The sequence below is a fragment of the Pseudopipra pipra genome, chromosome 24 (genome assembly GCF_036250125.1).
Source record: "Pseudopipra pipra isolate bDixPip1 chromosome 24, bDixPip1.hap1, whole genome shotgun sequence".
Taxonomy (NCBI): domain Eukaryota; kingdom Metazoa; phylum Chordata; class Aves; order Passeriformes; family Pipridae; genus Pseudopipra; species Pseudopipra pipra.
In genome coordinates, this window is record NC_087572.1 from 2,231,642 (window position 1) to 2,257,635 (window position 25,994).

The 25,994-nt window shown below is 52.7% G+C and overlaps 2 protein-coding genes across 7 annotated transcripts in view; one reads left to right on the top strand and one right to left on the bottom strand.

The window, feature by feature from the left end:
- LOC135402293 (uncharacterized) overlaps positions 1-18,704 on the top strand; it is a 26,014-nt gene extending 7,310 nt beyond the window's left edge. For 3 of the 6 annotated variants that reach the window (XM_064635329.1, XM_064635330.1, XM_064635331.1), the window contains exon 5: positions 1,975-3,091. In XM_064635329.1, the coding sequence (XP_064491399.1) occupies positions 1,975-2,101 (127 nt within the window). In that variant the 3' untranslated portion in view covers positions 2,102-3,091. Of the gene's footprint in view, positions 1-1,974; positions 3,092-4,703; positions 4,862-18,512 lie in introns of those variants that run through there. The other 3 variants (XM_064635333.1, XM_064635332.1, XM_064635334.1) reach the window with 3 other exon arrangements.
- Positions 7,582-24,110, bottom strand: FNDC5 (fibronectin type III domain containing 5). The gene is made up of 6 exons (XM_064635348.1): positions 23,783-24,110; positions 14,893-15,008; positions 14,387-14,585; positions 12,781-12,873; positions 10,077-10,210; positions 7,582-9,352 (listed from the first exon to the last, which is right to left on the bottom strand). The coding sequence occupies exons 1-6, from the start codon at positions 23,859-23,861 to the stop codon at positions 9,311-9,313; spliced, it is 663 nt and encodes a 220-aa protein (XP_064491418.1). The 5' UTR covers positions 23,862-24,110; the 3' UTR covers positions 7,582-9,310.
- Positions 24,111-25,994: the final 1,884 nt, after the last annotated feature.

A 25,994-nucleotide genomic window follows, 5' to 3' on the forward strand; every position in this document is an offset into this window, starting at 1 on the left:
GTGGCTGAGCCTGGGAGGGAGATATCACTTCAAAGGAAATGAAATCCACCTCCAAACCCTAAATTTCAAGAGGTATGGGTTGGGGTTTAGAGTAGGGGATGGGGTAGGAATTGATAAAGCAGATTTCTAGGAGGTTTATGGTGAGGGGAGTGGGAAGAAGTTACCAGTTCTTAGGGGGTGATAGTCCTGGTCCAGGGGCTTCTCTCACATGGCTTCTGCTTGCAGGGGAGTTTGCAGAGATAATCAGAGCTCCTGGTTTCTAAATGAGTGGGACTTGCCTGAAAGTCTCATCCTGAATCTGTAGTTTGGTCTCAACTGCTGTGAAAGGATGAGGGATGTTTTAATCTGAACTGCCACGGAACAGAACTTATTTAGGGTGTCACTGTCCCCTTTCCTCGGGTGTAATGGCCAGAAGGACTCTTCCTCTGAGCCCTGGGGTAGATGGTTATGTGAGGCACTGAGGTAATAGCTTTTTCCAAGTATTTGTGGGGTTAGGCTGCCCCTGAGACTTTCCTTTTTCCTCTGGAGAGGAGCTCAAACCTCTTCCTGGAGTGAGTCAGAGTGGTAGTTTGCACAGCTTGTCTGCCCTCAGGCTGGGGGTGAAAGGAAATATTCCCTCTGCTTTAAGACCTGGGACTCACAATGCCAAGGGAGGGAACTGACCTGTGGAAAGGCTTAAAAATTTGTGAAAAGCTGTGATTTCTTACACACTTATTGCAGACAACACAAACTACTGTGTACAGTGAGAGTTTGCCTTTTGTGAGCTGTCCTGGAGAACCTCCCTAAACAACCCATCCCAAACCCAGGGATTTTTCAAGAACACTTTTTTTAAAAAATCCTCTCTGGAAATATCATTTTTTTGGACAAGAAATGTCAGTTTTCCTTTGGGTAAATTAAAGCTGACACTGCAGTTTTTGAAGGAGACCTGGAATTGCTCAAGAGACGCCCCGTGATTCACATCCCTCACATGACTGCAGTGGCAGGATGGAAAATCCTGGGGGTTTTCACTGGCCAAGGACACACTCCCTGTTCTTTACAGAGAGACCTGGGAGAGATGGACTCCAGCAAGGGCAGCATTCCAGGGAAGGAGCTGTTCTGATGGAATACAGGCCGAAAGAAATCTCTCCCCAGCTCTTGGTGTGACCAGGTTGCTTTGGCTTGAGACCTTCTGCTCACTGCCTGTTTTTGCTGCAGAAATAAAACTCTCTGTGTTGTGGATGTGCCAACCCTGTGCCAGGCAGATGTTCCTTCTCCAAACCACTGGTTTTTTCAGGAGTGACCCCCCCATGGTTGTCCATACTCCTTAAGATTTTACTGTGCTTTGCAAACCAGATGGGTTTGAGGTTTATAAATTGTGTTTCCTGAGTTACCCTCATCCCTGTGCACGGAGAAGAAGAAGAAAAAAAAAAAAGAGGTGACAGAGTTTGCTTTCAAAATTATCTTTTGCAAAGTGCAGAAGGGGCAAAGCAGCCTCTAATGATGTGACAAAGCTTTGTAGCACTCTGAGGCCTGGAGATAACCAAGCTCGTTGAGGTAATTTGTTTTTTAATCTTGCTTTTCTGAGGCTGCTTGGAGTTTTGTGGGGGTTTGCCTTGCTATTTCAGAATGTGCAAATGAGAGGATTTAATGTGAGTGCAGCACTTTGGGAGGAAAATTTGCTGCTTGTTTGAAGTGCCTGTTAGTTGAGCCTTCAGCCTTTGTGGTGGGCCAGGGAGAAAGAGCTTTGCCAAGAAGGTGATAGAGCACAAAGCAGAGTCCCTGAAAGGACAGGCTTTAAACTTCTAAAATATCAACTTTCCAAGGTGCCTTCTTAGAATGTGGTTTTTCCTTTCAAAACCTCCTCAGAGGAAAATTAGGTACCAGCTGCAAACCCCAAGGAGATGGAGAAGGTTTTTTTCAGAGAAGATGCTGTTCCAGCCTCTCATAGCAACGCTTCTCTTGTGTTTGTTTTAACTATTTGACTTCCTTTTGCAGAAATTACCCAAGGTCCAACAAGAAAGCTACCCAGAGGTACAGCCATACCCACTGGGTGAGCAAGAACTTGGCCCAACTCCACGATTTCCAGAGCATTCCCGACCACTTCCAGTGTAACCCCGTTTGATTTTGCTGTGTTCTGCATTTGGAGTTGGTAACTGGTCTGGTTTTTAAGTGGTTTGTGTTTGGAAAAGTTGTCTTTTGAAAAGGTCACTGGGAGTTTCTCTGGTTTTGAAACATTTGGGGCAGGTTTGGAGATGCAATTTAAGCGTGATCTGCTTTGTGGGGGCAGCTTTTGTGCTTTGCACCCTTTGAACTGCAAACAGCCTCCTCCCAGGTCACAGGTGCAGTTGGTGTTCAAGAGGCAGGATGGGATGTTGGATCATTTCACTGATGGAAGCTGGAAAACAGGCTTTGAAGTGGAAAAAAACTCGATTTAAAGCTTGGCATTGAATCTCCTGCAGTGGTTGGGATCCCTTTGGATAACATGAGGGTTTAAAACTGTGAGGAACAGCTGTGGCTGCTGTTCTCCTCCGTGTGACAAAGCTGTGTGTGTTACTGTGAACTCAGGAGGAGCTGCTGATTTCCCTGCTGGCTTGTCTTGTTCTCTTGTTGCTTTTGTCCCTGGAAAGTTTGCCTTTTTTGATTGTTTTTACCTGTTTCATTTGTGATTTCTCTTGTAAAAGTATTTTACGAGATTTGCACTTGAGTTTATAAATATTTTGTACCTGTTAAATGTAATTTTCTTTTTTTCCTGTGTTACTGAGGCCCTTCTTTCACTTGCCTTCCTGGGCTGCCCAGATGAGTGTGACCTTGTGTTCATTTGTGTGCCACAATCCAACAGCAGCTCCTGATCTCTGTGCTGCCTCCATCTCCTTCTCTAACAGAGCATAAAACCTCCAAATTCTTTGCAGCTGGAGAGGATGATCTTCAAAATGCTCTTCCCAGGGTTGTCAGCAGGACCTTATGACCCCTTTAGGTGTTTATGGGGGGAATTTGGAGAGCAAATTGGGTTTATTCGTGGAGGAAATCATATTATATTTTCATCACAGTAATTTGATTTGGTTTGGAGATGCTTTTGGTTAATATGATCTTAAAGAGATAAAATTTAAACTGATGTTTTTGGTGTCGTGGTTCATATATTTTGTTCTTTTGCCCTTCTGGAGCAGGACAGGAGGAAGTGGCTTTGAAAAGCAGGGAAAGTTTTTCTCACTGTCCCAGATGTGCAGTGACTGAGACACAGAGAGTGGAAGTCATTTGTGCCAAGGATAAGCAGGGAAGCTTGGAGCAGAGCCTGGCACTGCCTGACTGCACTAACTCCCAGATAACACAGCCTCCAGTGAGGGAGGAATCCATGCACAGCACGTTTGGGGGTGGGTTGTACAGCTGGGGGTGGTGCATGGCCAGTGTTAGGGCTTTGTGTCAAGAATTCTCCAGCAAATATCACATTATTGATGCCCCCAGAGCCTCCTGGGTGACTTTTACATCTGTAAATTTTGTCCTCAGAGAGCCTTTCATGGGAAGAGAAGGGGAAATCCCTTGGCAGCACTGATTGGGAAGTGTGGGGGTTATTAGCACAAGGTGGTTGTTGTCTCCTAAACCAGTGAATCCCACATATTAGGTGTTCTGAAAAAGGAATAATTTACATGTGGTCCTGAGGCAGTTTCACCTGCTGTCCAGGTCACAGAATTCCAGAACAGTTTGAGTTGGAAGGAACCTTAAGGCTCCTCTCCTTCCACCCCTGCCGTGGGCAGGGGCACCTTCCACTATCCCAGGCTGCTCCAACCTGGCCTTGGACACTTCCAGGGATCCAGGGGCAGCCACAGCTTCTCTGGGCAACCTGTGCCAGGGCCTCTCCACCCTCACAAGGAGGAATTTCTTCAGCCTCCTCCTAACAAAGTTTGCTTCAGGCATTCTGAGAAGGCCACAGGGGCAGCAGGAGCCTGAGTGCAGAGCCTCTCACCCCCTCCCGTGGTGAAAGCAGCCTGGCTGGATTGCTGGAGGGTTTATCTGATATTAAACTGCTCCCAGACTGGCTCTTTGGAGGCCAGAGTAACTCAGCAGTGGCAGCAGCTGCTGCAGTCACACAGTGCTGGGAGAGGGAAGCTCTGTCTCCACCAGTGATGGACAGTCCCTGCTGATCAGCAGGGGGAGAGCAGTGGGAATGCCACAGGAAATCTGCTTCCTTTGCTGAAATTCAGGATTTTCCACGATTTTGTTATGTGTCTGTTTATGGGGTTACCACTGAGTGATGTACAGCAGCCAGGGTGTTGTTTATACCACCTTCTCTTAAAACAGGCTTTCTGGTGGTGGTTCTGCCCTGCTGAGAGAATGAAATCCTGCTCAACAGGCAGCACCTGACCCTGGCAGGGAGGGGATGGTGTCTGCAGGGTGCTGTGGCTCAGATCAGCTTCCCTGTGCTGGACACTTTGGGCACAGGCAGGTGCCTCCTCCCAAGGTGTTTGTGCTCCTTGTGAATGTAAAACTCTCACATGAATGAACACTGCCAGCTCTGCTCTTCGAGAAGGGATCGAGGCTTCTGGGCAGCTTTGTGGCTGAAAATTTCCTTCTTTGACATTGCAAGTGATTCATATCTGCTGAATGGTGGAGACACTGCAGGGGGAGGGAGGGATTGTGGATTAAACCTTCGTGGAAGGACGTGCTGTGTGTTTGCTTGAGTGTAGCCAAGGGCTGTGTTGATGGTTTTTATTTTTTTTTTTTTGCTGTAGTAGAATCCAGTGACATCAGTAAGGCTGGAAGAAGCTGCTTTGTGCAAGCCCTGCGTGAGCTCTGAGATGAAAGGCCTCACAATTAAAAATTTAACAGCGTTCATGGATGTGTTACAGGCAGCCAACAGCAGCTGGAAGACAATGGGACTGAAATTAAACTCCTATGTGGGGGTTTTTTTCTGCCTTCCTCTCAAAAAACTAACCAGCTCTTCCCTACTTTTGTGCTGTAAGGGGGAAGAAATTATGTCCTGAAACAGGGAATAGGGAAAGCTGGTAATATTCTCCCTTTGGCTGAGAGGATTTCTAGTGCCATACAGGTGCAGCCTGTGCTGAACAGGTCTGGATGGTATAAATAGGCTTTATTTAGCAGTTGGTGGCACTAAATGTGGGGGTTTTGTCAGCTAAAAAGGACAAAGTGTCAAATGGCATCGTGGGGCTATGTCATTATTGCCACTCAATGGCTTTGCATCCAGATTCCAAGGAAAAAGATGGCTTTTCTGGCTGCCAGCTTCGCTGCCTCCATCTGGGATCTGAAATTCAAGCTGTGTCTTCCCTGGCTCTGTCACTAATAATAAAGATTCCTCATTTGGAACTTACTTAAACAAAATTGATGCTGATGCAGGAGCTGAGAGAGAACCCAGCTCTCCTTCCTCGAGGCGTGTGGGCTAAAGCACCAACGAGGAGGAACATCCTCATTTTAATCCACCGGGTCATCAGACAATTTAATAGGCACCAGATTTGTGGAGGAAACAGAAGATATTTTAGCATAACAAGCATGTTGATCAGGCAGCTTTTAAACAAATGCTAGAAAGCTGATGGAATTTGGTCAGCTCAGCGTCTGCTCCCAGCCTCGGCAGTAATGGCTCATTATGTGTCGTTAGGAAGCTTTTCTGCAAATCTGGGGAAATTACATTTGGTGGGGAGCATATGGTGTAATGTTCAACTCTCTCCTTGGGAAGTGCAGGCTGACTACTCAGTCAAAGAGGTGCCATATTTTTATCAGGAGAGTGGATGTGCAGCTGTGACATTCGCTTTGGAGTGAGGTAACCTTTCATGTCTTTGGCAAACACTGGCATTAGCAGCCTGTTCCTCCTCCCAATTTAAATCTCCTCCAGAAAGTCATTACCAGCTGAGATTGTACTAACACTTTCCGCCGTGTAGGTGTTTCCTCCTCGGATGCTATTGAACTGTCAAGGAATAAAATGCCTAATGTTCTCATTTTCCTCGGAGGAGAGAGCCCAGAGCTTGTGCTGGTGCCTGTGGTGGCGAGGGAGGTGTGAGAAGTGGCTGGTGCAGTGTTGTGAGTTGGAAGGACACGCTGTGCAGGGTTTGTTTGCTCCACACTTCCTCCCGCGGCTCCGCTTTCCTAAACTCGTGGGGGAGGAATATATTGGCTAAATTGTACTTGTAGGCATAATATTACAGTGCTTGGAAGGATGGAGGCAAGTGGTACTTAACTTTAAACACTGCCAGCCCTGAGTGTGCTGGCAAAGGGTTCTGTTTGCAGCTTCTTGCTCCTGTTGTGCCCTCGGTCTCTGCTCAGTTGATTCTTGGAAATCAGCAGCATTAATCCCCAGGGGCTGCTGGGGGGCTGCTCCCCTTTGCTTTTAGAGATCAGCAGGGAATCAGCACTTGCAGGGCTCTCTGGGCTCCCTGTCATGCCAGCCCACTCCCACTTGCTGCTTTTTAGTATTTATTGAAACCTCCTTTTTCCAGCTCCTGCTCCAACAATGAGTCAAAATCAGCAGTCAGGGAAAAACACGCGGGGAACGTGGGTGGCCTTTGGGGTATGTTCTGCTGTGGCCCAGCATGACTTCCCTCAGTGTGTCTTGGGTTTCTTTTTCCCTGATCCCTTCCCTTTATTGACTGTAAAACACCTCAGGAGTATCTTTTGGCGGCTGTTGTTGGGAATGAGGTCTCTGTTCTAAAGATGGGCTTGAACTCACACAGGCCCAGAGCCTTAATGGTGTTGGACTGTCATGGGTGACAGTGGAATTTAATACCTAAACAGTTTTGATGTTTATGACCCTCAGGAAAGCGAGATTTTAAATAACTTTCTTCTCCTATAAGGGGAGAACCTTTTCCCAAAGCGTGGTCTTGTTGCATCACTTCAGTCTTGAGTTGCTGAAAATATTTTCCTGAACTGGGTGGCTTGGAGTCCCTCTCTGAGCTGAGTTACTGCCAGGCTACATTTGTTTCTCCTCACTAACAGCATTATTTCCTTACTCTCAAACCCTGCAGTTCTGGGGCATCATGATGACCCTGGAACCTCCTGCCCTGTCGTGGTGTGAATATTGACACCGACCCTTTACATTTTAATTCTCTTCTACCAAAGGAGTGGTCCCATCTCTGTTAGGAAAGAAATGGCTTAAACCTCTCGCTGGGGAATAACAAAGGGGGTTTGGTCTTCATTCCCAGGGACAACTGTCTTTAAAAACAGCCACACAACCCCCCCACCTGCCAAATTCCCCGGGTGAGTTTCCTCTTGAGCACCTTCTGAGGGCTGTTTGCTTGGCTGTCTGCTCCCGGATTAGGAGAGAGCATCTCCCTTATCGTTGTGCACATGCTGTACCATCTGTCCCAAATCTCCCTTTGGAGGGCTATGGATTCCAAATGCTGTTTCTTTCTTTAGGAGATAACAGCCGTGTCTGAAGGATTTTGCTAGGTATGGCTGTGGTGCTATTTATGGTGCAGGTTTTTTTTTTTTTTGTCCTGCAGCCAGAGTGAACTCTGAACCTTCCTGGGTTTCTCCATCCAGACATTTTGGGTTTAGTCACTGGGAAATACAGGGAAAGCCCCCCAGTTCTGTGGGGTGTGTTCTGCTAGGAGCAGGTGAATATAAAATTACCAAATTCAGATGTTACAAGGACACAAGAGATGCCTTTAATCTTTTATTGTACATTATAAAATGTTTATTGCTCTGTCTGTATCAGAGGTGTTGACCTCTCCCTCTTGGTGATGGAGGAGTATGTTCTGGCAAAGGATCCACTGAAGAGACCTTTGGGGTTGGCCTGTCTTCTGAAGCCAGCACAAGGGCAGCCTTTGCTTGTTCACCAACACATCTGCAAGCAAACTTCCCTGTGCCTTTCTCCCAGACCAGCTCTTTTGGAAAGGCTGGTGCCAGTGGAAGAGGAGAGATGGCTGAAGTCCTTCCTGCCAGCCTGTTTCCTTGCAGGGACTTCTAACCCAGGCTCATCTGAGTGCAGGTTTGTTCTAACAAGATCCAAACCCTACTCAGGCCAACCTGTCTTGGCATTGGATGGAACAAGTAGGATCCTGCCTCATCCCCTAGTGCATATGGAGTGGTCTCGTGGAGTAATTAAATAAATACAGATACCCCATGGCACACTACAGAGAGTAAATCTTGTCCACGTGATGGTCCTGCATCTACCAGCTTCCAGAGCACCAGCAATCCCAGGGATCCTGTCAGCTTGCAAACATCAAGCACTTAATAAGAGAGAGGAGAATCCCAGCCCCTTTCCCGTTCATCCTCGTCCTTTTTGGGAAGGGCTGTCTCCAGCAGATACCTGCCCTTCCAACACCACAAAAATAGCACAGGCACTGTCAGGAGAACCAGCCCTTCCCACAGGAACCCTGCTAAAAGAAGCATTTTAAGAACCTAAGCCCTCAGAAAAAGGTCCCTCAGGCCAGAGCCTTCCACAACAAACAGCTCTTGCCCCTGGAGCCCTTGCATAGCAACCGGTATCATCAGGTATTTTGTCTTTTTTTTCCTTTTTTTTTTTTTTTTTTTTTTTGCTGACTGGCTACATTTTTATGGACCTTTTATCACACTGGTGGTGGACTCAGGCCCAGCTGAAAAATACCATGAAGAAAATGGTTGAAATTATCCTTGGAAGCTAAATAACAGCTTCTGGTGTCCCCTCGTGTCTGTCTGTGCCTCAGTGTTCCCCGGTTTTCTGAGGTGAAGAGCACCAGTGTGAGACAGGAGAGACAGCAGCAGTGAGAGATGTGCTGCAGCCTGACCGGAGAACGACCAGGGGAGGTTCTCCTGGTGGGAATGGAAACTGGGGGATGCCTTTTTTTTTTGTTTCTAAAAACCCACCTGCGAGACGTGTCACACAACACACATCGATGAGCAAAGCGAGGCGAGAGCGCACAGCAGCCAGGATTCGGCTGGGTGGTGGCGTTTGGGATGAGCTTCCCTCCATTCCTGCTCGGAGAGGGGTGGCGGTGCCCGGTGCCCGAGCTCACGGGAATTCTGCCAGGGTGGAGTGACAGTGAGACCAAATAAAGACACACCAAAACCTCGTACGTTCCCAGAGACAGGAAAGTCGTCCCAGAAGACGGAGCGTGAGGGTGGGAAGGAGTGTGTGAGACGTTGCTCCAGCCCAGGTGATCCACGAGTCCGGGTCAGCACCTGTCTCACCGATGCTTTTCCGTCTTCTCTGGGTGTCAGGGATTTCTGAAGGATTTTCCTTCCTGGCCAGATGTTTTGCAGGAGGTGGGAGGAGATGTCTGCCAAAAGGTGACAATCACTGGGTCTCTTTCCAGGTCGCTCTGACAATATTTCACCTCCCCAGTCATCACGGCTCAGAGGCAGAAAGTGAGAGTGAGGGATGGAGTCCATCGATCAGGTGACAGGCCTGTCATGCTTCGATGATATTCACTGAGGGCTTGTTTTTTGGAAACTAGGAGAGAAGAGGAAACAAAGGGAGAAAGGATGGATAGAGGGGAAAAAAACCAACCCACATCAGAGGTCAGTGCACTGTGCTGGTCAGGTTCTGTGAGAATTCTTGTCCCGTCCCCTCATGATGATGAAAAAGGGCCAGAGCTGAGCCTTAGGCTTCTGTGGTTCCTCACTGCTTCTGAGTGAGCAGAAATTAGTGAACTGTTTAAAATAATAAATAAATGTGAAGCGGTGGGGATGTGCCAGAGAGAATAGAAACACAAGGAAGTTAAATTAATTGAAAGAAGTCGGTATAAATTATAGGCTTGAGCCTGTTTTAAGCTGAGCCTGTTTACTAAGGCTGTGACAAACCTTTGACATCGTGCACCAGCCAGTGCTCCTGCTGATTAACTTTCAGTTAATTACAAGAGCAGTGTCCTCTTCGCCACGTGCCACCTGAGGGCTGTGGAAGGACCCGAGGAACTCGTTTTTCTTCCAGAGGTGTTCAGATAATTCAGAATTGTGGGTTAAATCCTGATTTCTGATGGCAATTCAGGCCCATCCAGAGGCGTGGCTGGCGGGCTCAGAGCACGAAGTGATGCGTGGGGGTGGAGGGTGTTCCTTTTCCGCATCCCGGCTGCAGGGGGGGGTGTTTAACAGAGGGGTTTTGGGTGATTCAGGGCTGTGTGCCCTGTCCCCAGATGTGTACCCTGTCCCCAGCTGTGTGCCCTGTCCCCAGCTCTCACCTTGCTGCGCAGGAGCCCCCCGCCCTGGTGCTCCGGGGTGCTGTTCTCCGAGGCGCTCTTGGCTTTCTCCTTGCTGTTGTTTGGCTCGTTATCTTTGATGATGTCGTACTGTCTGCAGAACAGGGCGATCACCCCTGACAGGAAAAACCATCAGTGATCACACAGACGAGCTCAGCCTGCCGAGATCAGAGATCCCTCCTTGCCAGCCGCCTTTGTGCCTCCTCGGCAGCATCCACAATTCCTCCCAAGGATCATTTTCTAAAGCAGCCAGGCAGCCCTCTGGCTCTTTCCTTCCCCCGTGCCTAATTCCATGCTAAACTAGTTAGACAGGAGGACAGAAGCTTAATTATGTTCCAACTTCCCTGTTAATAAATGGGACAAGTGTTTTAAGCCCTCACGCCAACAACCAACTCCTGCAGTTCCATGGGATTTTTTTGCTTTGCAAACACAGGGGCTCCTGGAATTTCTGATTAGTGAAAACATGTCCTCTGATCTCTGTCCTCTGAGGGGAAGAGGAGCTGGAGCTGGCAGAGGGGAGGCAGGTCCTGTGTGCCAGCAGCAGGACAACACCTGCAGATGTGCAACAGCCACGGCAGCACAAGCTGCAAGTGGAAATTTCCTCCCGCCCAGGCACATGGAGAGGGAAGCAGGGGCAGCCATGGCACGTAAGAAGACTGCAAATGTCTGTCTCCAAAGCTTCCTTGTGATGCTTTCACCAAATAACATCTCTGCCTGCACATTCCAGACACGTAGGTTAAGTAGGTCCAGGCAGATGCTGCTTTTCCCTTACTGAAAAATACTCCTTAATAGCAAAATGTGTGTAAAACTTCCACCAGATCATCACAAACTGCTCTGTGAGGTGAGTTGTGGTTATGGCAGCTGCCCCCAGGCTTTGCTGACATGCACAGAGATCCCAGTCCTTTCTTTGGGAATGGGGACAAACGGCTGATCCTGGGAGAGCAGGTGTTAACATCTGCCAGGGTCACACCTTCTGTGATCTCAGAGGGCAAAACTGAGGCACAAAGAAGCAAAGTGCCACAAAAAATGCCAGAAAAATGTCAGAAACACCGACAGCACAAGAGTTTGGGGCTTGGCTCAGTCCAAACTGGTTCCAGTTTGGATTTGCTCAAACATCATCACACAGGGTGGGTTAAGAGCTGGAGGGAGGGTTTTTTTACACTGAGACTTTGTAAAGAACCCACTCGATGCAGAGAGATTCTTCCCCTCCCTCCTCTCCTTTTTAAATGTAAGTCATCTGTCTGGAAGGGAAATTGTGGGATTAGCAAATTCTTTGTTCCCAGCTGATCTGAGTTTCAGATTATTCTACAGGGGGAGATGAATCAGTTGTTCAGTCGCTCCATGTAATTATTCATGATTGTTTTTCCTGGCAGGGCATTTAAATTTGGATGTGCACAAGTAAAAACTTGGCATAAATGCTGAAAAAATCATGGACTAGAGGTTTTGGAAACCCTTTAATTTAGTTTTGGGTTTTGTGTGGTTGTCTTTGGGAATAACTTCTGCCCTGGCTCTGGAGGTGCAAATAAGGGCAAAAAAAATGTAATACATGGATTCACTTGTAGGGAACTTTGCAGGACATAGTTAATCCTTCCTTCCCCCTCTGTGATGAGGAATATTCTGTGTGTGGGAAAGTGGTTTGACTGGGACAGGGGAACTAAACACGAGTGGCAAAGGCTGTCTTGTTATGAATCACAGATTTATCCTGCTGCTAATTACCCTCCCTGCCAGATTTCCTCGGGTCACCTGAGCCATTCAGGGAGCAAATGTGGGATCATTAATGTTTTACAGGCAGTCAGGGGACACCAGGGCTCTCTGAACAGAGAACAAACCTGTGCAAACTTGACTTCCCATTAACTCATGGGTGTAATTTCCAAACAACAGCCACTTCAGACACACTAAACTGACAGAGCAGGAGTTGGAGGGGTTTTCCTCTCCCTGTTTACAGGCTTAAAACACAAGTGAGATCTCCCCTAGGTGCAATTTCCTGTAAGATCTGTTGACATGTGGTGCCAAGCTCTTGTTGGAAAACTCTTCCATATGCTTCCATTATTTTAATTGGTTTTAAGTAGGTTTTAGTGTGTACATTTATATATATATATACACATATATATATAAAATAGTGGGTGTGGAGAGTGAGACTCTTAAATTTCTGTTTTGCATGAGTGTTGGAGTCATATAATATCCAGATAATTACAGATGCCCTGTATCATCTGAAGGGCTCAAGGCATCCCCTTGGATGTTTGGGTGCCCCATCCCTGGAAGTGTTCCAGGGCAGGTTGGACAGGGCTTGGAGCAGCCTGGGTCTAGTGGGAGGTGTCCTGCCCGTGGCAGGGGGTGGGACTGGATGATCTTTAAGGTCCCTTCCAACCCAAACCTGTCCATGATTCCAGGGCTGAGGGTGTTATATTCAGATCATTCCAGAAAAAAATGAGATTACAGGATTAGCCATTGGGAATTGGCTCCATCAAGTCCATTATCTACTCCTGGTGGACCAGACCTGACCCACTGATTCTCCTGCTTTTGGCACTGCCCAACCTTACAGCTGAGTACTCCACACTCCTGGTGGGAGGAAGGGTCTCTTTTCAGGTCTTTCCATGATTACACGTGCAAACCAAGCCATCCATCCATCCATCCCTAGGGATACTCTGTGGCTATCACATGCTTTTGAGGGAGAGGTTGAACTGACCTGCCCACATAAACAACACCACAACAATGATGAGAATTTCCCCCGCTCGCAGCTGTTGGTTTTTCTTCGCCATCTCCTTCATTGTCACCTCATCTGCACAAGGGGGGAAAGAGAGACATGAAACCAAACACCCTGAGCCAAATCTGCAGCGTGTCAGGGTCACAGCTCTGAGGGAGTCCTCACCCTGACAGGAGGGCAGCTTGGATGGGATGTTAGGAAGAAATTCCTCCCTGGGAGGGTGGGGAGGCCCTGGCACAGGTTGCCCGGAGAAGCTGTGGCTGCCCCTGGATCCCTGGAAGTGTCCAAGGCCAGGTTGGAGCAACCTGGGCTAGTGGGAGGTGTCCCTGCCCATGGTAAGGAGTGAGACTGGGTGATCTTTATGTCCCTTCCAACCCAAACCATTCCATGATTCTGTGATTCATTCTCTGATTCTGTGACATCCTGAAGGGACAGAGCAGGGACAGGATCAACAGGAGCTGCCACAGGGTGAGCCCACATGTTACCTGTCCCTGTGGTGGCTCTGCTGTCTCTGTCCCTGTAAGTGCTGTCTGTGGCTGTCACAAAGCCTTGCAGGCTCCAGCAGTTCCTGGAGCCTGGCAGGATATTTTGCAGTGGAGCCCTGGGATTCAGAAACGAGCAGAGACTTTTTGTGGGGTGTAATTCGCCTCCTTGGCTTCAAAGCACTAAGAAGATTACAGTTCAGGCCCCCAGGAAGGGAGCACTGCTTCTCTTAGTGCTTTCAGATGAACAGCAATTCAGTATTTACAGCCACCAAATCTTTTAATAGAAAGAATCAAGAACTTGCAACATCCTTGGAACCATGGCCAAATGCCCTGGAACAGGCTGGATCCTCAGCAGGCAAACAGGGACCTGTGTGTGCCACAGCCCTGCACTCCCAGGCCCTTTTTGGAGCAGGGATTCTTGCTGACAGAAACCCCTCAACAATCTGGTTTGGCTTGAGAGGAACAGGTGAAGGAGTTGCCAGTGAGGAAGTGCCTGATTTCCTCCATGGAGATATCCAAAACCCAACTGGATGTGATCCTGGACAACCTGCCCTGAGCAGGGCCTTGCACTGGGTGATCTCAAGATGTCCCTTCCACCCTCAGCTTTCTGTGATTTGGCAGAAATACTTCAAATGTAAGAAATATTTGGGGTATTTTTTTTTTCCTGCTGCCCTGGAATCCAAGCGCTGGAGACTCCTCGAGTCCCACAAGTGCCAGTGCCATCCAGGGGGCTGGTTCCACATGAGTTCACAGACTGCTCAGGAATTTCCCCCTGGCATTCTCCACTTGCAGGGAGCTGGGCACACAGCTCCCAGTGTGGAAACCTTCTCCTCCTCACTTTGCCTGTTAAACCTCATCTGAAACGGGAGAAAGGAGCAGCCCGCCTTGGCAGCACCTCCCTGTCACCTTGTGCACCCCTCAGCCTTGTCTGCTGGGTACCCTGAGGCATCCTGCTTGTCCCCTGAGGGCTGTGAGAGAGCACTCAGCCCCCTGTGTGTGTTTATCCCAGCCATTCTCCCTACACAGGATCCTGTTTCCTCTCTGCAGAGCCCTGCGCTGCCTTGGGCGTCCCGGGGGCCACATAGGAACTCACCCACACTTGCCTTTATTTTTAGAGGCTAGTTTCTCAGCTTCCCTGGGGGTCTTGAAGAGGACTGGCTCACTGGCAGGGCTCTGGCCTTGGATGCTGATGGACTGGACATGCACAATGTACTCAGTGTCCTCCTCTAGGTCCCAGAGGGCACAGGAGCGGGTGGTGGTGTTCACCTCCTGGATGAAGCGCAGCATCCGCACGTCCTTCTTCTGGAAGCCGAGAGAGGAGAGCACAGAGTGGTGGGGAGGCCTCCCCGTGTGCACTGCTGTCCCCTAAGGCCACCTGCCTCCTGCCCTGCCCACCAGGGACGTGGGGACCCATCGGGCCCTTCCCTCTCTGCAGCCACCAGCACATGAAACGCTGCTGCAAAGAGGACGGGGAGCCAAATCCCCTCGGACCACAGCGGGCAGGACGAGAAGGAATGGGCTTAAACTGCAGCAGGAGGATTTGGGCACCGAGGGGACCTGGGGGGGGAAGACGAGCATGACTGGAGCTGAGTAACTGTAGGCACTGTACCTGTTGGGAAATTGCAAATCCAATGACAACTTCGTCCTCCAGAACATCCCAAGTCACCACGGCCGAGTTGGCTTTCAGGTGTTTGACCGTGACATTGACTGGAGCCGACGGGCTGTCTGCAGGGAGGGAGAGCAGAGCCTTTACAGGGGCAGGAGACAGAGCTAGAGCAAGGAAGGGAGTGGGAAAAGGCCTTCCTCAGGGTCCTTCCTGGGTTTGTTTCTGGATATGGGACCTGGAAATTGCAGGTACTCCAGGTCTCGATTCCCAGTGAGGTTCTAGGCGATCTCTGCTGAGAGTATGAGTGTCATTGGGCACAGGTTCAAACTGAGAGAGGGGAAATTTAGCTTAGATATTGGGAAGGAATCCTTTCCTATGAGGGTGGTGAGGCCCTGGCACAGGTTGCCCAGAGAAGCTGTGGCTGCCCGTGGATCCCTGGAAGTGTCCAAGACCATGTTGGAGCAACCTGGGCTAGTGGAAGGTGCCCCTGCTCATGGCAGAGGAGAGGACCTGGATGATCTTTAAGGTCCCTTCCAACCCAAACCATTCCATGATTCTACATATGAAATAACTGACCCTTGGGAAGAGTTTCTTTTGCCAACACAGCCAAGCCCTGAGCAGCTCATTCATCTCCTCCTTCCCAACCACGCTCCACGTTCTCTCTGTTGTTCCCTACTACGGTCTGACAGTGACAGCTGGGAGGAGATGCAAAATCTGCCTGGGAAGTATGCAAAGGGAATGCTTTGATGAGCACTCTGGAGGTTTGAAATGCAGGAGTAGTAACTGGGAGTGTTTCTTTTGCTGTAAGTTTGGCAGAAAATGTTTCGTGGCCGATGTCAGAGGAAATCCAGCAATCATCCACCCACAGCTGGCAGGACACACCGAGGGATATTGCACTGGGAGAAGGGCAGGCCAGGAAAGCAGTTGCCTGAGGCTCTGTGTTTATTCCCAGTTCCAGTAGAATGGCCCTGTGGAGCTGCCAGCCCTGCCAAGGAGAGCTGGACTCCTGCACACCCTCCCTGAGAGCCTCTTCCCCAGGGAGCTGCACAGTCCAAAGCCCTTCTTGGCATCTCAGGTGAAGGTTTTACATCATAAACTTGGCACAGCTCTTCCAGCTGGACTCTGTTCCCTCTCCTCTGGTCACATTTAATTCACAATCTCCAGCTCGTGCCCTGAACCCAAAGCAGTAAATGCTCTAAATAACCTCAGGAGGGTGAGGAAGAGTAATGTTTTTTCTGACTTTTATAAGAAGGTAATACTTTTGTGGCATTAGAATCACTGCACAGCCCCTTTGGGGCCGGGGTTGAGGTCACCAGTAAAAGAGGGAAGCACGTGTGCCCATCTCCAGTAACACTTGTTGGATATATAGTCAGTCCCAGCCGCCTGGATGGGGCTGAAAATATTCAAGCTGTAGTGTCAGTGTCTCCAAACAACTGACATCACTCCTGGTGAATGTTCCCCTGGGAACAGAGAAATAACGGGAGCACAGAATTCCCCAGCTGAAGGTCAGTGCTGTCCTGCACTCACAGAGCAACACCCTCATTCCTTCCACACCCACCAGGGAGTCCCTGAGGAATAGGATGTCTGGACAAGAATCAGACCCAGACTGATTCCAGAGAGTCTCTCAGTGAGCAAAAGCATTGCTGTATGGCTAAACTTGGGACTTCAGGAGGAGCAGCAAGTGGTTGTGGTCTCTAGGATTTCCCAGGGGATGTGTCATTCCCCTCTGGAGCAGATGATGGAGTCGGTGTTGACCCAGAGCATTCTCATCTCCCAGGGGCTGGCCCTCATGGAATGAGGCAGTGTTCCCCTGCCAGCTCTTGGGGGAAGGAAACACTCATGAGGAAACACTCATCATCCTCACCTTCCCCTGCAAGCCAAGGACAAGGCGAGGAGGGAGATGGATCATCCTCCCCATCCCGAGCACCAACCCCTTCCAGCCCCGGCTCCCTGCTGTGGCACAGGGAAGGGACGTGGCTCTGCATCTCTCACCTTCCCCCGTGCCTGAACCAACCAGAGTCGGGTCTAATTTTAGGAAGGGGCAGTCAGCAGACAGGAATGTGCACAGGGAAGGTCTGTGAGTCATGCCTGATGAATTTGCTGGAACATACGGAGAGGACATGACTGAGTTGAGGGATGGGAGACAAAACAGTCTCCAGCTGCAGCCGGGCACTTCTGCACCGTTGAATCCCAGCGTGGTTGTCATCCCTGGGTATTTTTAGGAGCTAAATTTTGGTGGGTTTTTTTTTTCAGGAGCTACCACTCAGCTTAAGTTGAGGAGGCCTTGGAAAAGATTAATTAACCCCACAAGAACAGAGAACAGAGATCAGGGAAAAAGCTGGGAAAAGGGAACACGCAGCACTCTGCGCTTGGTACCTGAGTCCCCTTTGAAATTTGTGACCTTGAGGAGGCACAGCATAAAAAGTGTCCAAGTTTCCTGATGACTTAAAATGTGGGGGAGTTGGGAAGACCTTAAAGAGCTGGGGAAGAGCAAAGAACCCTCTGGGAAGTGGTGGGAGAAGGTGGAGGCAGGAGGGAACACTTGGCAAAGCTGCAACCCAGAGCTCAAAGCCTGCAAAGCCGGAATCTGAATGGAGGTGGGGGAGAAATCATCTGATGTGGGTGGTCAAGAACATTCTAGAACCCCCCCCCTTGAAGCAATACCTGAGAGAGAGGCAGACTAGTTGAAGTCAGCAGCTCTAAAGTCTGGGAATCTAGGACAGCCTTCCCTTGCACTACCACAGATTAGGAGTAGCTACACATAAATCAGTGGTGTCAAACCAGCATAAAAAGCACTAAGAAAAGAGAATTATACAGCGTTTGACAGAAATACAAACCCAGGAGGAATGAGTTTCCTGCTCCCAGAGCTGAGTGAATAATTTGGAAGCAAAATTTTCACCCATGAGGATCCTTTTCTGGCCGCTCCCGGGAGATGCACAATGAGATCATGACTTCCTAATATCCAAACACTGTTCCAAGATATTCCATGTGACTTTTGGCTCCCTGGGCCCGTTGCAGCTCTCTGTAGTGCCAACCTGGCTGAGATCAGGTGGAGAAAGTGTAATTCCTGCTTCCCAACCAGCTGCAGGGGGTCAGCAGCTCTAGCAGGGCCAAATCCAAACCTTTGCTTCCTTCCTAGAGTCATGTGCAACTCCTGGAAACTTTGCTTCTGTGCCTGTGGCAGCCAGGGAAGGTGCTGGTGTTCTGGGAGCGGGCACAGAGGGTGGGATGGCTGCAGGGATAGCAGGGAACATGTTGTGGATCAAACCTTTCTCTGCCTGTTTACTCCAGGATCTCTGAGGGCAGCACATTCCCTGTCTGGTCCTTGAGGGACCCGTGTGGTGCAATATTCCTGGTTTAGCAGTTTAGCTTCATCCCAGAGCAGGAGCTGTGATGCTGCTGGAACAAATCCCACTCTGCAAACTGGCAGAGGATCTGTTTGGCCGAATTTGGGTGGAAAGATACTCCCCTTCTCACATCAGCAGAAACTGGGCCCCCCTCAAGGGGGGCCTTCCCCCGCAAGGGGAAGCCTTGATGATATAAGACCGAATCAAGGCTCTTAAACACGAGCAGCAGCTTCAAAGCCGGGGATTCTAAAGTCATGTCTCCTTTCCTTCCCACAGAATCCGCAATCTCAGGTCCCCCAGGGCTGGATGTCCCAGCTCTGCCTCCCTCTTCACCTGGAGCCCTTCTGGCAGGTGCAGGTCGGCGCCGCCGCTGCGCAGCAGGAAGACATGAGCCCTGGAGATCATCCCTAATCCCCTCTGGATCCTGAGAAACCCCTTCCAGCCTCCCATTAAATGTTTTCCTTGTTATTAGTGGACTTTGATTTGAGAGAGAGAAACCCCCACACACACTTTAGAGCCCGGGGTTGGCTCCTCCCTGGCTTTGTTATCGGCACAGCGGCCACTGTGGGGGAAGAGGAAGAGGAGACCAACCACTGTTCCGTGTGTTGGCTCCACCACTGGAGCTGTAAATAGGATGGGATGGGTGGGAGAAAGAGCAGGGGGAAGGTTTGTCTCCATCCCACTGCTGCTGTCACCTCGGAAGGGGGGGATGTTGATCGGGGGGTGGTGGAGTGAGAAAAGGGGGTGTCCAAACCCTGGGGTGTCTTGCCTGGCACCTGTAGGATCAGGGAGGTTCCTGGGCCACAAAGGCATCACTGAAGGAAAGGAGGAATCTATGGACATATCACACCCTTGGAGGTCACCTCAGGCCGGCCAAGTCCTGTGGTTGGGTTATAGGTTTGGAATTAAAGTGTATTCCTGAATTTATCTCCCCAGCCAAGGGGCCCAGCCTGGCCCCAAAAACCTCCCTCTGAATTCAGCTGTCCTGGAAACTCCAACCACTTGAAGGTGCCTGGAATTGCTTCCTACATGGCTGAGGCTATGCTGTGCTCTCAGCATTTCCCAGTTCCATTAGCTCCTCTCCCAGACAGCTCCTTTCCTGCAGGGAAGGGCTCAGAGCCTCAGAGCCCCAGGGACATGGTCCAGTGAGCCGAGTGCCTGCTGAGGCTCTGAAGCAGCTCCTTCCATGCCATCCACCTGCCAGCTGCCCTTTCCTGCAGGAAGCAGCGAATGCCAGCCTTAAATCCCAGCAGCTCTTTATCCCTGCAGCCCTCAGATGCAGGAGATGGAAGGACACGACCTGCAAGGGGAAGGAGCATCCGTGAGATCCATGTGATGTTCTCAGGCATGTGGATTCACACAGACCTGCTTTTACTGCCTCTCTGAGCCTCTCTGAGCTCTCCCAGCATGGATCCCATCAGTGGATATAATTGCTTGCCGGCTTTATGGGGTGTGTAGGAAGGGCTGGCACGTTGCTCAGCGTTCCCGAGGGTTTTAATGAGGGGAGCCCCAGGGGAGTGCGAGGGAGCAGGGATCATCCCGCTCCCGGCCCCGTGGGAAGTGGGGCTCTTTGCTGAGCTCTGGCAATTTCAAAGAGCAGAAAGACCAACTGGTGGTTCTTTGGGCTGGGAAAGAGGCAATTATTTCCCGCTGACCGCCCACTTCCCTGCAAAAACGGGATATTAATAGGCCAGCCCCCTCCCGCCCACCCCTCGGCTCTGCCGCCGATTCCCAGCGAGCAGGTGCCCAAACTTGAGGGTGGAAATGCTGTCAGGGAGGATGGAGCCTTTTCACAGAGCATGGAGATGCTCTCTGTGTCCAGCCTGGCTGCTGGGAATCCCTCAGGGCAGAAGGAAGGGGTGCTTCTGCTTTAGAGAGCCCCACACTGCCAAACCTTGGGGTCCCTGAGTCCCAAAGCCAGGCAGGATCCACTCAGGTCCCTTCAATCCCTTTGGATTCTAATGCTGCAAACCCACAGCAGAGTCATTGCCATCATGGCATGGTTTACCTGGGACCTGAATGTCTGTGGAGAACTGGGTGCCACGGGCTTTTCTAGCTCCTCTCAGCCCACCCCTCTGTAATATCAGAGAAATCAGAGGCAGAGAGGCTGAGCAAGCCCGGGATTTTCCCAGACAGCGCTGGATGCCGGTGCCAGACCTCTCCCAGGAGTTTTTGGCTGCTCCCAGCCCAGCTCTGCTCTTGTATCCCACTTTTTACTGCACATGTAAAGATTTGCAGCTTCATTGCTCAACACATTTCTGCTTTTAACTGAATTATACTCGATTCAGGCCTTAATTCGGCCTCTGGGCACTTTATAAACCAGGAGGGGTTTATTTAGCAATAAATTTCCGAGGGACGAGGCCGTGTCCAGTACCAGCACATGGATGATACTCCATGGAGGACCCTGTGCACGGTTAATGCCTGCAAGCACATCTCTCTGGGCAGGATGTCCCTTTTCCATGGGTATATTCCCAGCAGGAGACAGCGTTTGGAAGAGGATGGCACAACCTTGGCTGCCTCGTGCGCAGCAGCATCCCTGCTGAGAGGCTGACAGGGAGGTTAGAAACCTCCCCACTCCAATTAAACCTCTCCCACAGGGAATGCAGAAATCAATAAAGTGCTTACGCCTCCCCTGAGCTGGCCAGGAACCTCCGTGGCCTCCGGGATGGAGAGAAGGGGCCGGAATGGGTTGGTTTGTTATTCCCAGGGAGCTCTCGGAGCGATCACTGCTCTCCCTCCCCTGTGTGCTGAGCCTGTGGCTCGGTCTGATCCTGCCACACCACGGGTGAGCTCAGCTCCCCGGGCTCAGGGGGAAGGGAGAGCACATCCAGGGCAGGAATCAGCACCTGGAGTCGGGTTGTCAGCTTTGCTTTGCTTTCCTTCCCCCCTGAGGCCGGGGGGGCTGCCTGGGGAGGGGGTGAGGACGGACACTCACCTCAGCAGAGGAGGAGGTGGCTGGTTTGCAGCGTGGCTTGGGGTGTGAGGACACACTTTGGAGCTGAGCAGTGACCAGAATCCAGCCAGGCGGGTTTGGCCCCTTTTTGGGCAGTGGAGGGGGGGGGCTGTTAAGGGGCTCCTCAAACTGGAGGCCAGTCCAGGTCTTGAGAGCTGAACTGGGCCTGGAGCTGTGCTGGCAGGGGAGGTTTTACCTCTGCCTTGGCAATGTCACCTCTGCCCTCCATCTCACAAAAACAAACCCGACTTGAGCTGCTTTCTGGGCCAGCACCTTACAGAGATGCTCTTTGCCCTAAAAAGTTGCAGGGGCCATGGCCTATTTTGGAGTCTTCCATCATCTCCCTGTTGCTCTTACAGCCCTCAGCAGTGCCCTGAGCCCAGCCCAGCTCACCCCCCTCTTTGTTAACTCAGCCTAAGGAGGAGGGAGCTGCTGGCAGAGCAATGCTGTGGCAAAATCAAATCCTGTTTCTGACTTGCCAACCATCCTGAGTGTTTCCTCAGGGACCCTCTGGAACAGGGAGCAGCAGGAATGACTTGGAGGGGTCACCCACACAGGTGGGATGTTGAGGGCTGTCAAAGAGTGTTGGTAAGGAGGTTATTTCTCAGCTACTTTTTCCTCCTGGTCCTGCTACCAATTCTTGTTCACCTTGGCATCACCTTGCCAAAAAACGGTCCTGTCTGGGCAAACCCCTGCTCAAAGCAGGGCCTGTGCTCGGTGCTGCTCCCTCACTCGCCCTTGCCATGGCTTTGCCAGGGGGGAATTTGCACCAGTTCCCTCCTGGGAACAGCAGCTTTAACCTTCCACAATGGGAACTGTTTCAAACCCACTTGCACAAGCTCTGGGTCCAAAGGGAAAGGACCCCCGAGCCTCCATCCCTGCCTGGGAATGATTTCCTCTCCATGGGCTTTTTCCAGTGACTCTTGGCTTGTGTGCCTCAGTGGCCTGGTGGCCACATCATCAGGTGGAGCTGGGGACACGGAGCTGGTGGTGGTGCTGCCACTACCTCCGTGTGACCTTGGGAAAACCACTCCAGACCCTCATTCCACTGTTCCTTCTCTGAAAAACAGGGACAGGCCAAGTCTGCTGCCTCGCCGGGGCACGGGCAGAGCTCATCACCACCCTTGGCAAAGGAGACACGCAGAGAGAGGGGGCAGCAGGGGTGTGTGGCCCAACACCAAGGTCACCCAGGTCCGGCAGAGCCCATATCTGAGCCTCCTGCCTCCCCAGCACACACCATACCCATGAGACAGGGCAGCTCTCCGTGCCCACGGAGCTGCCCAGCTCAAAACGTGGCACGGACACTTCGGGGCACAGGCAGGAGCAGGAGGTGGTTATGGGCAGGGGCACAACTCCGTGTTTACTCCCAGTTGCTGACCGAGGTGATTCAAGGATAAGGAAGAGCAGGGAAGTGGCCTAGTTTGCAGAAGATCGGGAGGGCTGTCACAATTGCAGGCGCCTCCATTGTGCCGCGGTGTTTTCCTCAGCGCTCCCTCCTCTCGGGAATGTTTTCATTAATCTCCCCGGATCTGTCAGTTGTGAAACGGCAACTTCAGAGGCCAAGGATGGATGTCAGAGCCGAAGGAATTCGGGGGGGGGGGGGGGGTTGCTGCAGCCCTGACAAGGCTGGATGTAACTCCAGCAACTCCCGGGGCTGACTTGGCCAAAGGAATTTCCACTCCCTGGAGCTCCTGCATCCCTAATAGTCACCCCCAGCCTCCTGGAATGCAAGATATCCTGGCAATCAGCGGTCTGCAAATCAAAGCAGCTGTTCCACCAACATCTTGCAGCCAGGGAAGGAGACAGCCCTGCACAGAGCCGGGGAGGGCGGCTGGTCTGGGCTGGGGAGCAGCACCAGCACTGCCCAGTTTACACCCACATGGGGTGCTGGGGTCAAGGCTCAGCCCGGCCGATGCAGGGAGGAGAGGACCTGAGCACGTCCTGGTCGCTCCAAAATCAGGTCCAGCTCATGGGGCCCTTTGCCTTCCCCGAAGATCCCCCACTGCCCAGCTCAGCGGGGCCTGGTTTCCAGGGGCTGGGACGTGCTGTGCCCCCGGAGAGGAGGTTCCTCTGGGGCCGCGGTGCTTCCCCAGCTCACAGGGGTCCCAGCTGGGCCCCGGACAGCCGGGGGTGAGCCGGGCAGGGGGATTGGCGAGGCTGACGTGCCGCGGCATCGGCAGAGCAGGTCTGGCTTTGCCCCCTCTGCTCCCGTTCATCCCAGTGGCACGAACCGGTGCCGCTGCTCAGGTGCCCAAGAGCTTTCGCCTCTCCGTGCCCAGCGCTGGGCGAGGGGCTCGGCTCGCTCTCCCCGTCCCCACAGCACATCCCCACGAGCCGCCTTTCCCGGGGATGCCCGGCTGGAGCGCCCACGCCGGGACCCCGCGGGGGCGAGCGCCCGGCGCTCCCCGAGCCCGGTGCCGCGGGGCTGCGCGTCCGAAACCGCCGCCTCTTCTGCACCCAAATCCCGACCAAGTCCCGGCGACCCCAAACTCCGTCCCCTCGCGCTGCTCCCCCGGCCGGGGGGGATCTCCCCGCACCGAACCCCCCTCCCCGCACCCCCGGCAGCCGCTCCCGGGGGCCCGGCCGCCCGTACCTGCCTCCACCGGGCGCAGACCGGCGTAGCTGAAGCAGAGCAGGAGCGCGGCGCCGGTGCAGCCGAGGAAGGGCTCCATCCCCCGCGGCCGCTCGGGGCCGGGCCGAGCCGCTCCGGGCCGTGCCGGGCCGAGCCCCGCCGGCGGCGCGTCCTGCGGGCGCGGCGGAGCCGTTCAGCACCGCGGAGAGCGCCGGGGCCGGTACCGCCGGGGCCGCCGGTGCCGCCCGGTGCGGCGGGGCTCGGCGGGGCTCGGCAGCGCACGGCTCGGCTCGGTTCGGCACGGCACGGAACGGCACGGCTGGGCTCGACCGGGAGGCGGCCCCGCCGAGCCCCGGCTCCGCCCGCTGCAGCGCCGGGCAGCCCCGCTCCGGTCCCTCCCCCGGCCCCGGGGGCGGTGGGACGGGGGCGGCTCGGGCCCCCCACCCGGCACGGCCCCACTCTCTGCCTCAGTTTCCCCGTCCCGCCCCTCCTGCCCCCGCCGAGGTCCCGGCACGGCCCTGCAGGGGCTGCTCGGGACACCGCGGGGAGGAGAGGGGGTCCCACTCCCACCCGAGACCACCAGCGGGGACGTGTCACCGCCGGGGTGTCACCTGCGAGTCGCCAGGCTCTGAATTCCGTGATAAGAGGGTGAGATGAGCCTCTGGAATTAGCCTCCAGGTTAATCAACCGACACCCTCTGATTAACGGTCGCTAATTGATGGGAATAGAAGCCCTGACCCCAACTGCCAAATCATGGGACACCGGCTGGGGGTCCCTGCTCCAACCCCTCTGCTGTGCCCCACCAGCAGTGAGGAGTCCTGCTCCTGTGAGGGGCTGGCTGTGATGGCACGGGGTTGGTGCCACCGGGCAGGGACAACAGGTTCCAGCAGGCACGGATGGCTCTGACTGGGAACACCCGGCTGTGCTGCAGGGGGTGGATGTTGGAGCCTGTGCCGAGGGTCTGGGCAGCACCACTGACTGCCTGTCTGTCCCCACCTGCCTGGGGGTGTGGCATCAATGGGGTCCCTGTGGTTTGGTTTATGGACCAATGATTTCTCTCCACTCATCCATCCAGCTGGATGAAGGGGTGCAGTGAATCAGGTGTGAGGGGCTCAGTGTTGGCAGCCTCTGTCACCTCCAGCCTCCTGCAGCAGTGCTGGGGACCCTCAGGCCATGCACAGACACTGTCGTGCTTGGGGGTCAGAGTGAGACACCCCAAAGCTGAGAGGTCCCTTCGTGTAGAGGAGACCCTGCAGAGCTCAAAGTGTCTCCCGTCAACCAAAGCTCCTTCCCAGAGAAGCCACAGGCACCCATTGCCCAAGAGAAAAAAACCTCCACCAGAGCCAGGAGACAGCCCTGTCCTGCCAAACCCACACCATTGCACCCCTCTTCCCTCAGCCTGGGTGGTGACAATTCCCAGCACAGTGTCTGTGTCTGTGCTCCCATCGTGGTGCCGGGGCTGCAGCGGCTGCATCCCAGGGAAGCGCCTGTGGTGCCTCCCTTTCATCTCCTGCCTGGCAGCAGATTAAAATTTCATCACTTCAGCAGTGGAGAAGGTGCAGGGGAGGAGCAGGAGCCCCGGGCTGGCAGGGGGGAGACTCAGCCCCTCACTGAGCTTGGTGCCCACCCCAAATCCAGGCACACGTGGCTGGGCTGGGTGAGCTCGGCCGACGGAGCAGGATTTGGGCACAGCCATGCAGGGGTGGCTGCAGGCCAGGCTGCTGCTTCCCTTGGGCTTTCCCTCACCAGAGCACGAGGTTGGGCAGGAGGCACTGCCAGGATCTGGGCTCTTGCTGGTGCTTCCTCCATGGACTGAGCACCTGGAGCAGAGCCAGAGGCCCCCAGTTCCAAGGCAGGTGCAGCCAAACTGGCCCCAGAAATGCAAAGCTGAGGTCTCAGCAGGATGTGCCTCCGTACCAAGAGCAGCAAGTCTCTGCACAGGGATCTCCAAATCCCCCAGTAGCAGCGAGATAGAGGGAATTGTCACACAAATCCAGTAATTCCCAGCTTGGCTGGACCCCATCCTATGCCAACAGTGAGGGGCCAAACACATGGGAAGGCCGGTGTTTTGGCCCCATTGCTCTTGGCAGTTGTGAGAGGACTGGTCCCTGTCATCCCACTGCCTCCCAGGCTCCCACAGAAGGGTTTTTGATGTGTCCTGGTATTTTTCCAGAGGCTGAACAGAGACAACACCACAATTCCTTGTTTTTTCCCTCTCCCCCTTTCCAAATAA